The sequence below is a fragment of the Batrachochytrium dendrobatidis genome (genome assembly GCF_000203795.2).
Source record: "Batrachochytrium dendrobatidis JAM81 unplaced genomic scaffold BATDEscaffold_4, whole genome shotgun sequence".
NCBI classification, from domain to species: Eukaryota; Fungi; Chytridiomycota; class Chytridiomycetes; order Rhizophydiales; genus Batrachochytrium; species Batrachochytrium dendrobatidis.
Window position 1 is genome coordinate 1,075,680 of NW_006281102.1, and position 14,612 is coordinate 1,090,291.

The window sequence follows — 14,612 nt, forward strand, 5'->3', positions numbered from 1 at the left end:
ACTATGCATTTGAGTATCATATGGTTGATTATGCAGTTTTACACCTTTATCCACCCTAAAAAGGGTTGGTATGCCAAAATATGAACAAATATATACATGTTTAAACAAGACTATATGCAACTGAGCTGATATTCAGTTGTTGGATGGTCATCAATATGTGTTGTGATTTAGTGATGCTCTGCATTCAACTTGACACGATCAATCATCACTACACATTGTACAGTAATTCAATCAATCAACTGAATCAATACAATGCAGTTCATGTTGCAACCACAATGTCACATTGATGATCAATGACTTGCAACTGTTGTGTTGGCATTGCATGTTGTGTGCTAATATATCAACATCGATTGTCACTATATAGTTGTATCAACCACACATTATGATCATATGTCATGGTTGACTCGTATTCTAGATTGATGCACTCATTCCACTCCATTCCATTGTATTCCATCACTCGAACACAAACATCGTATGACTTGTTGATTGCTAATACCCATATTGATCAAATACACACTACATGACACATGTCAGGTTAGCGTATACATTCCACTATATAGCACATCATGTTGCTGATACCACGCATTGTGATTCTACAGCCAATCTGTATTCGAGTTCAACTACAATTGTTCGTGCCAATCATAATATACACGACCAATTGTAGTCGAGTTGATCCGACTGAATAGAGTCCGAGTTATCATGTTCATATCAAACCATTGCAACTCATTGTTGTAAAATCACAACCTCACAATAAACCAAGATTATACACTCGCTCATATATGTCCTTGTATGCTGCTGTGATTCGAGTTTGGTCGCTTGTCAATTCATCTCGATAGTGTTTGGCTTCAGCTGGTGATTGAACACCTTGAATATACTGCGTGATATCATTCCACAGTTCAGGCAGTATGTGTGTCTTGTCAAGACTCGAGTTGTACCATTGTGGTTGTTGTGGAGCCACATGCGCAGTCGAAACAATCCGACGAGATGGATTCACTACAAAAAATGTCAGAATCTTGCAGTGTCCTGGTTGAGTTGGATCTGCAAGTTCAAATGATTGTTCTTTGTGTTGGTATCGATTGGGATAAACTACACATCGACCATTTGATACTTCAAGCGATCCTATATACTGACTGCGTGGTGATTCTAGATCAATAATGCCATACACATCTTTCCAATACATATCAGATGCTTTTTGACGATCAACCCGATCAACAGCCTCGCGGAAATCGAGTTCGGGTGTGGTGATATTTTCCACGTCGTAGTAATACAGTCCAGTTGCAACAATCGATTCGTTAATTGGACCTTCAATGTGCCAGTTTCCCTCGTCGTATTTAGGTTTGGATGGTGTCAGTTGAATGTTGGTGAGTTTGACAATGACTTGTAGATTACGACCACGCAGTGACACTGGCTTTGCTGATTCATATTTGGATTTGAAATGTTTCGGAAGTGTTGGTACATACACGGGACGAATGACTCGAGTGTATGGTTCCATACCACCACGACTTGATTGGCTTGATGGTTCATATCCCTTTGTGCCATTGTGAATATCAATATATTTGAACATTGGATCCATCGTTCTGAACAGACTTTCAAACATCGGGACAAAACATTTGAATATTTTGGCAATGCATTTGTACATGTCTCGATGCCATATCGGATTCAGATTGTTGATGTATGAGTTGATGGTCACACTGCCATCCTGTTCGACACAGAATTCACTCGGAAGACATTGGAACTTGCGTGATATAAACTTGGAACTGCTGTCAGTGATGGGCGTATCTGAAATAAGTCGAGTCGATAACAATATATCGCATGGTACCATTGTGGTGTATTCGAGTCGTATACTCAGTGGTACAATCATCGTTTGTCCATATACAGCACTGTACATTGATGCATCAATCAGATTGTGCACCATTTGACCAGTGTTGTGATTTGATCCATGTTCAATATCCGATACATTTGTCATCAATCGCGTGTATACATTGTCAGGTATGCCATTGTCCAGTATATACGTCAGTTCAACAGGTCCTGGGACAATTGTACCAAATCCATCACTGCCATTACAAACAAGCTGTTTGACAAAAACCCGAGTTGTTCCAATGCAAGATTAAATGTTGATGGTGATATATTCCGATCGAGTGAGTCAGCCCTCCATTGCTCCACAATATGCTGGTTTGTGATATCGATCCACCACATGGGTTTGCAAAGTATACATTGCATATACTGGATATACCGCATCTCGACAAGTGTGCGTGCATCTCCATGTACATATCCGGCCATTCCAGATTTCATATCAATTTCGGCATTGTTGTCGTATGGCTGAATGCTCGAATTAGCAACATGAACCCGATGCTGAAAGCACGTTTCAATGATCTGGCCAGCAACCCTTTTTCCATTGCAGTCAGTATCCGATTGTACAATAGCCATTAGACTTTCAAATATCCCGCCTTGCTCCAACTCGGTACGTATTGAACTGTCGGGATGATTGTCGGCAAAATCAGCAAGTGTTTTGATTAGTTTTACAGTACCATCATAGTCACACAAATCCATATCTCTACATGAAAGAACAGTGTTGAGTTGGTTCACAATTCCATATTCTCGAAACACCTTGATCATCTCGTCCTTGTTTGTAGATTTCTCAATCATGTCGTTGACATAATCAAACATATGTACAAATATTCCCCATACCCCAGCATCACACATCGATATTGTCAATTGCTCAAAAACCAACGATCGTACAAGCGATACAGGAAACTCCCGCATATTGGATGCAATTGTTCCAGCTATCCAGATTATGCATGCTCTTAGTCCAATGTCAAGTATACAATCAACAAAACAAAACTCGACACGCTATCCAAACTGATTCAATACTGTATTGTTGTAAACATACACTTTCATCGTCAATATCACTGCAAACGGTCGATAATAGGCCAGTCGACAATGTGGACACTTGTTGATCGAACTCGTAACCATATCGACTATAAACTCGACGCTGCAGTTATACTCATGATTGAGCAACTGTGTATATCGCCTACATACATATCGACACTAGATGAGTTGAATTTCAATCATTTGATCAATATCAATCATGGCTTGCTGTCATTTTGACTTGATGGTTTGGTGATTGCATGCATTGTGCAAGTTGGTTGTTTAATCGATGTGATACTTTGAACCGATCATCACTGTATACCATACTCGCAATCATTGTAAACTCTGAACTACACAATCAATATTGGTCATGACATGATCAACAAGCAATGATGTCTGTAAAATACGTTGACCATCCAATACATGAATGACCGATATTCCATTGTCATACTTGGTCTGTGTTTGACAGCTTGATTTACCTGTTGTTTGTACAACATTACACAATCAATCAACCATATTTGAGTGCATAGTCTGCAGTTCAACCAACATTAGACACCATCATATACATTAACATGGACATCAGTTTACACTTTGACATTGATAACAATAACACCAATTGGTTGCAATGACCATTCAACATTCAATCATACTTGACAACATAAATACAATACAATGCAAGACCTACTTGTTGAATGACAACTTGCTTGGATCCAGTAAAATGGCACTCGAGTTGTTTACTGTGGTCAGTATATGCAACCCAGTGTGACTACACATACTGAATCCAATCTGTTGATTGTTTCAGTTGATCTTGATTCACTTTTGATGTTCTGTCCGAGATTGACAATAAAAATGTGTCGAGCTGAAACCAAACTACACAACTCGACTGTTTGTGTCAATTGGATCGTGACTGAACTATGCGATCATGATATGGTTCATCAAACTAAATGTCTGAATTCCAATACCGAGTATTCAACTTGAACATCAACATTCCGATGTTGTCAAACCCAAATGTGATTGTATTCATACATGTAATGTCAATCAGATCAGTCAGATACAACACTCGTGCTATCCATCGTGTGTAATGTCCAACAGCACAATAATTCATGTGTAGATGTTGGCAAGTGGTTAGTATATGGCTTGATCGCTAATCATACAATGACACAATTACACGGTCGGCTGATTGATGTCATGATTGTGATAATGGGTCCATGGATCATGAACGTTGTGTCAAGATGATGGTAGTCTACACCCGATATGATTGATACGCATATAGCTCAACGCACTCAAACTGATCAAACAACGTTCGGTGTACAGAGAGTTTCGTGTGGTACACAGTGATATGTGTGATGAGTAGGGTCAACCCAAACATGAAGATTCATCTGATTGATTTGATTTGATTGCTAATCTGTATTGGTTTCAACCGAATATGTTGTATTTTTGTTTGAATACAATACAATACAATCGCCGTTTAATATTGTATCTGATTATTCCAGTTTTGGTTGGCATGATATCATATTGTACATTGACACTTGTATTTACAATACAATACAATACAGTTGATTGTATATTGCATAATTGTACACATTGATGATGCAGATATGCATGTATGTATAGTGTCGATATGATATTGCTTGACATGTCGTATTGACACATGCAACACCAATACCAACAATAGTAATGTGTGTTGATATCAGATCTGACCAATTTGACTGGTTTGACTCGTTGATTGTGCTATCAAAAGGTTGCATCAATAGCCTGACTGATCACACACATCAGTTGCAGTATCAACTTTGTCGTGTGTCAAGTATCACATGTTGAATATACAATGCCAACAATATGATCAGATATGCTAATGGAATGTAGACCATCATATACTTGCAGCAGTATACCATATTCCAACTATTGATATCGCGCATTCGATGTCAATGCAATGTATCAACTCACTCGGTATGGTTGGTATCGATCGTTGTGGTCGTCGAATGCTATCATTGGTCATGCATTACCAGCTGTGTGTGGTTGACATTGGCCATCATGATATGTATTCAAATGCAGCATACACCGTGACATTTGTAATTGACTATAGCTGGTGTGGACTGAAATCGATTGTGCACGGTAGTTTGATATTGATTGCAGTTGTTGATCAATACTCGGACTAATCGAGTTTGGTTGGATGTTTGACATGACTGGTCATATATGGTTTGCACAACATCCTGGATTGTACAATGATCACTGTCCAGATGCACATGTCAAATGAGTGTATAATCAGATTTGACGATATTGACCAGATGACACATGCTGATCAACGCAACTGGTGTGAATCGTATGCATATACAATGTATGATTTGATCACTCAGATGTATATACTCGACACATGTATCCAATATATCAATCCAAATACACCAACACGATCATCAGGTTGACCATCAGATCGACAACCACCATCACAATCAGGCTATATTCGATCAATGTGGGTATTAGCAATCAACAAGTCATACGATGTTTGTGTTCGAGTGATGGAATACAATACAATGGAATGAGTGCATCAATCCAGAATACGAGTCAACCATGACATATGATCATGATGTGTGGTTGATACAACTATATAGTGACAATCGATATTGATATAGTAACACACAACATGCAATGCCAACACAACAGTTGCAAGTCACTGATCATCAATGTGACATTGTGGTTACAACATGAACTGCATTGTATTGATTCAGTTGATTGATTGAATTACTGTACAATGTGTAGTGATGATTGATCATGTCGAGTTGAATGCAAAATATTACTAAACCACATGTTTGAATCATGTCAATCACTTGCTACTTTGAAAAGCATAAAATATCACAGCGGATATTGATGACCGTCTAACAACTGAGTGTCAGCCCAGTTGCATATAGCCCTACTTGATCTATATTTGACTACTGTAGTTCACTAGCTATTTTCAGGGTGGAAGGGTGATGAACACACAATCGATCAATCGTATGGTGTTCAATGCATAGCCGAACAGCGGCTCAATCAAGATTATGGGTGATCATATAAAGGGATGTCCCTTAAACTTTGACGTCGATAGCAAGTCAACACCAACCCTGACAGCAACACTAGTTCCTTAGGACGATCATCCAGGGAACATGCTTTTAACACTATTCCCTGAACAACGAATATAAATACGATATAAACCCGACTTGTCAGATAACAATCATCCACAACTTGATCAAATCAATACAATGAAACTCGCAATCACCGTTTTATCATCAATTCTGGCCATCTGCTCAGTTACTGTCGCCAAACCAGTTAATCCCAGCGCGACTACAAGTGTTGAATCTAGCACTTCAACAGCTGTTCCCAGTGCACAAACTACAGGCTGGATTGATTTTGACCAACTTTCAGAAGAGGGCATGAATTTGATCAAAGAATACGCACGAGTGAATAAACAGCATAATGAGGCAAAGGCAATGTGCGACTCGACAGAATCTTTAATATTTTCTCAAGAAAAATTGGTAAAACAGCTAGGTGATGAGCTTGAAGATTTGATGGATAAATCTCACAAAAGCAAGCAAGGTTCAAAGTATGAGGAAGACGTCAAAAAAGCCAATTCTTGGCTTGCAGAACAACATTCCGTTCTTATCCAGCTTGAAAAAAAGTGTATGGAGTCTTATTGGGACAATTCTGGAATTCGCTCGCAGCTCACTAAAATCAAAAATGAGCTCGTGAAGTCCCTGTTCGGAAAGCATATTAGTGCAGAATCAGTCGAGGATTACATGCAACTTTTGGAATCGGATTTCATGTTTATGAAACTCGTCAAAGAATTTGAAGCTCTCGTATCTGGCCAACAACTAGAACCCGAGCAACCTAAGAAATCTGAGCAACCTAAGAAACTCGAGCAACCTGAGCAACCCTCTACTAGTGGAATCCAGAGTCCACAACATCATGAAAGTTCGCTCTCATTATCGAGTCAAACACCTACAGTTCAATCTACTAAAGCATCTTCCGGTAAACATAAGGCCCCCAAACATCCTTCTGGTGGACAAAGATCTCACAAATATTCTCGTGTGCAGAAAACTCACAAATCCTCCCATCCAAAAGGAAGTGCTAAACATAGAGAAGAGCTTAAATCACTTTCAAATCAATCCGACTCTGAAGATTCGGATTGATTCAATTGATTTGAATGCTAATTTGAACTCATTCCGACTGATTCAATTGGATTTTCGGTTAAATAAAATAGAATAAAATAAAATACAGTTATCACTTGCCGTTTAATATTGTATCTGATTATTCCAGTTTTGGTTGGCATGATATCATATTGTACATCAACACTTGTATTTCCAATACAATACAATACAGTTGATTGTATATTGCATAGTTGTACACATTGATGATGCTGACATGCATGTATGTATTGTGTCGATATGATATTGCTTGACATGTCGTATTGGCACATGCAACACCAATACCAACAATAATCATGTGTGTTGATATCAGATCCGATCAATTTGACTGATTTGACTCGTTGATTGTGGTGTCAATAGTTGCATCAATAGCTTGACTGATCACACACATCAGTCACAGTATCAACTTTGTCGTGTGTCAAGTATCACATGTTGAATATACAATGCCAACAATATGATCAGATATGCTAATGGAATGTAGACCATCATATACTTGCAGCAGTATACCATATTCCAACTGTTGATATCGCGCATTCGATGTCAACAACTAATACGTAAACCAAATATATTCATTAGTTAACTAATTCCAACCATCAGCTACTTTGTTTAGCCAAGTAACAATCGCAGCGAAGATGATTGACGACAGTGTGCCATTTTAGGAGGTATCATTTTTCCATTTGGAAGAGTATCCAATAGTCGAGTAATGATTGATGATGACATTTCTTCGGATCCATTCGTATCATGAAATGCAAGACACTCGAGAGATTGGAATCCATTCAGATCTCCATACAGGTGCGGCACACACTTTCTATTTGTATGTGCAATAAAATCCAAATGCAGTCCCAACGGCCCTTGCTCATTATTCATTACAAACGACGACGATCCAGGCAACTTCACATGAAATTGCACAGAAAGCTGCTTGAGTTTAGGCAAGATCCGTGCAATGTCGTTCAAATGTATACCATTCCGCACAATCCCTACAGATAACGAAGTAATTGCTTGGTTGGCTTCAAGAACTCGTACAAATCCACTCCATGAGAAACTATTTTCGCCAAATCCATCGAGAAAAAGATGTGTAAGATGGGTCATGGATCTGGCAATCATACGTGCAGCTTTGTTGTCGAGTCCATATAGCGCACCACCAGTAGGGTTGAGATTAAACTTATGCATGTGTTGACTACCTCGGATATAGCCTTGACCTCCTTGTATATAAAGTCTATTACAGTGAGAAAACCGTTTCGAGATGGTTTTGATAAGATTGGGATCACCATTGGCATCCCACCGCATTCTCAAGACAACGGTATGCACTCGATGTGGACAGTGGATTCGATGTAGGATAGACGAGAGTCGGGATGATTCTAAAATATGATGCCAACAAAGCAAATCAAGATGAATGTGTCGAATACGGACCAATCTAGATGGTTCTGCTGCCATGCATTCCAGAAACTGTGAAATATCTCGTGCTGGTTTGTGTAATGGACGACGAGGAAGCAGTCGATGCCATGCCAACTCAGTCCAAAAGGAATGCAACATCGTCACTCTTCGCCATTGTCGACACACTCCACCAAAAATGAGCATATCCGGTGCTTGATTATTTATGGCTCTATTGATGTTTCGATGGAATCCGCTCAGTTGGAACATATTGTTCTGAATGGGTTCGGATAGTTGGTCAGCATTGGAATACTGCTGCATTGCTGGATTGGACGTGTGCATCAAAGGCATAGTGGACCATGCAGTGTAGCTCACTCGAGGATCAGCGGTTTGTTCATTCCACAGGCTATCCGTCTGTAATGGAACATGTGGTTGAATATATAACAAGACATTCAACAATATTTCATCTGCAAAAAACATTTAATAAATTGTCTAGTTACAAAATTCTGTTTTGAAAATGTCAAATTTCTCCATTGCTACAATTTGAATGGCTAATCAACAGTCATACAGGTCTGGGTTATTGATGGCTTCAAGCACATCAAGATATGCTGTTTATTTGATAAACCCTGAAATGTATCGAGTTGATCAATATCACTGATTGCATCACCAGCAACGAAAAGCCAGATATTTCATCTTGACTATCAATCTGTATGGCGTTTCCGCATTTTGGAAAATGCCCATTCAAGTGCAGGTTGAACTGGGTTATTTGATACAGCAATGATCCCATCAAGTAAATACTGCTGATTATTTGCTTCAACATCATCCAGGTTATAGATATAATTGACCATCATGCCAAATGACTGCTTGGTGCCTTTATCTAACAATTACATTCCAATAGTTGTAGAAAACAAAGGTAAGCACTGACCAAACCAATAACAGCTTGTCCAATCTCGACAACATACCTGAAGTGTCTGCTCTCCAGTTTAATTGATGGATAGCTGCTCCATTTCGAAGATGAAAGTTTCCAACTGGATCTAGCGCAAACGATCGCTTGCTTTCCAGAATTAAATATTGAGAGCACAGCCGTTCAATCATGGGTTGATAGTGACGTGACAAGTCTGGATCATCAAGCCATCGAGTATCCTCGGATATCATCTAAAGCGATCCAAACAGTGATTTAGCATACAATACAAACCAAACTTGATCCAGGTATTTAAACTAGACAATGCACTTTAACATCCCTACCTGCAATGACTCGAGTGATGACCGAGATGGCCACAATTTCTCAAGTTGCTCAATCTCGCTTGAAAGTAAAAGTGGTTCATGGCTTGCATTGGAAACACCGGTTAATTCACCATTCACAATAGTTTTAAGCCAGGAACGGAATCCAGGAATTGGGGACAAGGTAGAAAACGTGGTGATTGTTGGGTGATTCAACTGGATTTCCTTGACAACACGCTTGATCAAAAAATTGCCTAGATCCACACCTCCTAGTCCTATACATGACATGCATTAAACTACTACGTGCCATCACAAATACCATGCACTGTTCAACACATACCACGTTGAGATGATGTAATAGAATAAAATATGGCAACTGTGGGATCCTTGGTGTCGGGATGTGGATCTGTCAGTATATTTTGAATCCGAGTCGATATTTCATTGACAAGTGCTACCTTTTACTCAAGCAATGTGTTGTTGGCTATAGATTAGCCAAGGTGCTGCAAATGAGATTGCAAACTAAAATGATCGGGATACACACCTGCACAAATGTAAGTGGTTCCTGTGGAATACCACGATGGAAGAAGCAGTAGCAAAGACGACCAGGACCAAGTCGCTGTTTAAGACCATCCCACGACCCAATAGCATGCACAGCTTCATAGGAAATGATCTAAACCATTCAATTTAGCAAATAAGCTATTTCATCACATTAATGTAAAGCGTTGCAAAATATCCGCAAGAATCTACCTTTTCAAGTATGCTTGCCGGTGTGTGCCAAGTAATGCGTTCCAAATCAAGGAATCCCATGCCAAACCACTCCTGTAGTCGGTTTTTAAGAGAGTCACCAAGTGCTTTCAAATGCACACTGGTCCTCTCCCCATCCAAAATACTCTGATAGCAGTTTCAATAATATATTCATATTGGAATACTCCAATTATATAAAACATGGCACTGTTTTGGCACACTTACCAAGATATCTGCTCGCATGTTTACAAGAAACTGCATTCCACCAGGAAGTTGGTTGATTCGTGCAAACAGAGTATCGTAAGCAGGTATCAATGCTTCTCGTAGTCTTGCTGATGATCGTAAAACTGTACGATCTGTCATGCACTATAGTTTATATCTCAGCACCAAATATCATTTAGAGCAATGTGAAATCAACATGTATGATTGCTCTTACTAGCGATTCTTCAAACTGCTGTACAGCAGATGCCGTTTCCTGCAAATCAATACAGAAATCCTTGGCCAGTATATGCAAAAATTTAGATCGTCCAGTCTACAATACACAATTGGGTCAATCCAATATTCCAAACATTCATTTCAAAACCAGTTGTCATTGTAGATTTCAAGACGTACCAGATCTTGGTTTTCATAAAACTCGCAGAGTTGACGAGTCAGTAACGATGGCCAGATATCTCCATCCTCTCGTTTTGCCTTGACAACCCCAGCTACTAGTTTTCGAACACCTTTTTCATTGTTTTGAACATTCATCAATTCATCATCATTCGTGCTGGAATGGGGTTCATCTCGATATCCGAGTGTATAATAGTCTAGAAACCAAATTGTGAAATCAACAAGAGCATATTAGATGTCAATGTAAAACAATCCAAATTGTAATGATCCAACTGGCAAGTTTTTGGAAATACAGTGAATCCAGCAAGTTGAATTCCAATAGCAAATCTGAAATCAGTGCATTCAGATATTACAAGTCGTCAATAGTACTCACCAGGATAGTTTGAGTTCAACATTACATCGTCCCAATATTTTTCAACAGTAGAGCTGGGTGGAATTGGAACTTTTGTTGATAGTTTATGGACAGAAGTAATGGGTGAGGAGGACAGACAAGCTCTCAAGAATCTTGAGTGAATTGGGTTGCTCTGAATAGATTGGCAGGCTGGATATAAAGAGTTACGATGATGTATCCAGCTTCTATTGGCAGTAGTCGAAACTACAGCACGAGTAGATTGTGTGGTGATGGACTGATATCCCTTGTGGCTAGTTCTTTGTAAACAGCCAATATCACATCTCATCTTGACAAGCAACTTCAAATGTTGGTTATACATCAAGGTTAGAATATGCTTGGATCGTATCTATTCAAGACATTCCTCATGAACAAGCCATCAACCCATTTTCAACAGTCCAACCGTATTATAACTTTCAATTCATTTAGAAAAGCTGGACAATGCAATATTCTATATTAACAAAGTCCAAGTTATTATCAGGCATTAGCCAGTGTGACAAAGCCGAATCTCAAATGTCATTACACTTGTAATGCCTGATTGAGAATGGCTTGATTCTTCGTTGGAGATCTGCTGAATAGGCAGCTTGCATATGTCGTCTATGTCATACTGATCTTTGTGACATTCATTCTCTGTGGATCGAACATTGTAGGATTCCAAACTTTGAATCATCATCATATCTTCCATCCAATCCAGTGTATCAAATAAATCCAAATGAACTTGTTGGCAGCAGAGTCCCCACTTGTCCAGCAACCATTGGATCGATCTGCGTGAGCTTCGCTCCTGGTATGTCATCAAAAACACTGCATTGGGTGGAGACGCCTTTAGAATAACTGATACAGTTGAAAGCAGAATCTCAAAGTCCTTTGGGTCGTACATGACATCAGCACCAATAATCACATCAAATCCATCAGGATGGCATTGAAGCAGTTGTGCTATCGATCCTGAAAAGTCACCCCATATTAATGGTTTAACAGTGCAGTAATCTTGTACATGGTTCAGTTCAATTGCATACTGTAAATTCTGTATCACTTGTGAGTACATGGGATGATCTGTAAAAACAACAGTTGCAGCATGAACAACTTTGGCAAGTGTCAATCCAGCAAGAGCGGTGCCTGCACCCAACTCTAGTATATGCTTTCCGGCGTACTTGTTTTTTGATTGAACTAGCAATGCTGCCAACACTTTTGCTGATGGCCATGTGTAACAGCCATACGATGAATGGCCAAACTCACTGATAACCACTGATTTGGAGTGTTTCCGAAATACAAACCGTTTCAATTGTCGCATACAATTGGTTCAAGAATTAAAAGGTTGAATGTGAGTATCAAGATACTACCAACAGATTCATTCAACTCGATGGGATTTTAGGATAGTACAGAATTGTATCTGGATAGTTTCATTTTCCGATTATTGATAAATAATTCATTGGTTTGGTATATTGTTCATGACATTTTGAATTGAATATGGAAAACTTGCACTACCTTCAAATATGTTTACATATCTGGATAACTGCGATGAGTTGAAAAAATGCAACATTCCATTATACATTCACGTAAAATGCAATACTAAATAAGGATACCAAAATACATAGTAAGCGACCAATCTCATGAAATGATGAGTGTCAGTCCACTGAACAACAGTACTCTTTAAACTTTTTGACAAAATTCACCAATTAAGCATGACCTGCTAACCATTCAACAAACAGCAATATCGCGAGATATAAAACTCCAATTTCTTATTAACCCCTGCTGAAAACTACTCAATAAAAATGGTTTTGTACAGCGTGCAATTTCAAACATTTAAAATGTTTATCAAAGAAGCAGTGTTTAGTAGCAGAGCCAAACGAATATTTAATCGCTGCTATTCCAAAGCAAAATAGAGGAATTATTGCCAGATAAATGCAAATGTTCTATTTTACGTAAATACGACTGATACTGGCTTTATTTGATTACGTACTTAGATGCCAGGATATATATTAATGCCATTTTTATATATCATCATGAATGTTTGTTATTTTTGGCTACCACCATACTCAATCTCTTGGTTTACGAGTTTCATGGAAAGCGTTCCACGTGATGGGATTACCACACCAAACTGCTCATCCTTTTTGCTTTCAGCTGTAAAGTTGATTAAGGTGGTTTTACAATAGACATTCGCGATTAGTAACATTTTCATTTTCCTTCGAAATATTTGATTTTTACTTTAGCCAGTTATAGTTTAGTCAAATTGCTTATTATACTCGGTATAGCAGCTATTCATGCCAGAACAGCCATCTGGTACCAACGTATCCACATGCAAAACATGTGGACAGGGGTTTGAAATTGGCGCAGCAATTATTTTTAAAGATGCTCAATACCATTCCTGGTGCTTTCACTGTTCTGCTTGCGCTACAAAACTTGACCCAGAAAATAGTCTTGTTCCATCATTGACAGCTGGAAAGGTATGTTTGGATTTTAAACTAAAATTTACAACACATTCAATGTAGATCCAAATTTATTATATTCAATATGGCAACAGGCCCATATCTAGATTTATCACAAAATACTGACTTATTGTCACTGTGTTTACACTGATGTCATCTTGATTAGTTACTGTGTCAAAATTGCGTTGCCAAGTGCCAGAGTTGCAAAAATTGTATCAATGACTCCGCCATTATTGTTGGAAATCTACAATACCATGATACATGCTTATACTGTCGAAAAGTAATCTTGTCTAGTTATTCCTGGATGTAATTTAAAATCATGGTTTATTTACTAGCCACTTTTATTCCAATATATTGATAGTGCAATCTTCACATAACCGATCTTCAGTACGCATTGATTGGCACAGTAAGTCACACTATGCAACTTTGAACATATTCCACAAAAATGATAATCAAGATAATGGCTGAAAAATTGTTGTTACTAGAGCATATATTGTTTTGGGTGTTATCAAACCCAACGACAGGCAATGGCAGTTTCAGCAACATCGACAGCCGCTCGAGGCATTTTATTCAAGCAACAGTCATGTCAACCGCGACTAGGTAGTATATCTCACAACACGACTAGTTTGTTCCAACCTCAAGCTGAATTCTCTCGGTCTTCATCTTCGGCGTCTATTTCTGTACCAACATCTAGTTCCGCTGCATGTGAAAGTGATTTCTCACTTATAAATTTCAAATCGGATAAGAGTATCGATGAAGATACCAAGACTGTGACAAGCTTTGCTTTACCGCTAAAATCTACAGTTATTTCCTCGT

The 14,612-nt window shown here is 38.7% G+C and overlaps 6 protein-coding genes across 6 annotated transcripts; 2 read left to right on the forward strand and 4 right to left on the reverse strand.

Moving 5' to 3' along the window:
- Positions 1-745: 745 nt before the first annotated feature.
- On the reverse strand, positions 746-2,763 carry BATDEDRAFT_24123 (uncharacterized protein; the record flags this gene model as incomplete). The annotated part of the gene is made up of 2 exons (XM_006677852.1): positions 746-1,779; positions 2,214-2,763. 2 exons carry the CDS (start codon positions 2,761-2,763, stop codon positions 746-748), a joined length of 1,584 nt encoding a protein of 527 aa, XP_006677915.1.
- Positions 2,764-6,098: 3,335 nt separating this feature from the next.
- BATDEDRAFT_24124 (uncharacterized protein) lies at positions 6,099-7,025 on the forward strand (the record flags this gene model as incomplete). Its single annotated transcript, XM_006677853.1, has 1 exon — positions 6,099-7,025. One exon carries the CDS (start codon positions 6,099-6,101, stop codon positions 7,023-7,025), a length of 927 nt encoding a protein of 308 aa, XP_006677916.1.
- Positions 7,026-7,646: 621 nt separating this feature from the next.
- On the reverse strand, positions 7,647-8,762 carry BATDEDRAFT_24125 (uncharacterized protein; the record flags this gene model as incomplete). Its single annotated transcript, XM_006677854.1, has 1 exon — positions 7,647-8,762. The coding sequence occupies one exon, from the start codon at positions 8,760-8,762 to the stop codon at positions 7,647-7,649; it is 1,116 nt and encodes a 371-aa protein (XP_006677917.1).
- A 220-nt stretch (positions 8,763-8,982) lies between these two features.
- Positions 8,983-11,662, reverse strand: BATDEDRAFT_87533 (uncharacterized protein; the record flags this gene model as incomplete). Its single annotated transcript, XM_006678186.1, has 10 exons — positions 8,983-9,288; positions 9,374-9,566; positions 9,657-9,907; positions 9,973-10,087; positions 10,174-10,302; positions 10,380-10,523; positions 10,602-10,742; positions 10,813-10,908; positions 10,989-11,182; positions 11,359-11,662. 10 exons carry the CDS (start codon positions 11,660-11,662, stop codon positions 9,113-9,115), a joined length of 1,743 nt encoding a protein of 580 aa, XP_006678249.1. The 3' UTR covers positions 8,983-9,112.
- A 195-nt stretch (positions 11,663-11,857) lies between these two features.
- Positions 11,858-12,661, reverse strand: BATDEDRAFT_87678 (uncharacterized protein; the record flags this gene model as incomplete). The annotated part of the gene is made up of 1 exon (XM_006678187.1): positions 11,858-12,661. The coding sequence occupies one exon, from the start codon at positions 12,659-12,661 to the stop codon at positions 11,858-11,860; it is 804 nt and encodes a 267-aa protein (XP_006678250.1).
- Positions 12,662-13,631: 970 nt separating this feature from the next.
- BATDEDRAFT_87883 (uncharacterized protein) lies at positions 13,632-14,226 on the forward strand (the record flags this gene model as incomplete). The annotated part of the gene is made up of 2 exons (XM_006678087.1): positions 13,632-13,814; positions 14,158-14,226. 2 exons carry the CDS (start codon positions 13,632-13,634, stop codon positions 14,224-14,226), a joined length of 252 nt encoding a protein of 83 aa, XP_006678150.1.
- Positions 14,227-14,612: the final 386 nt, after the last annotated feature.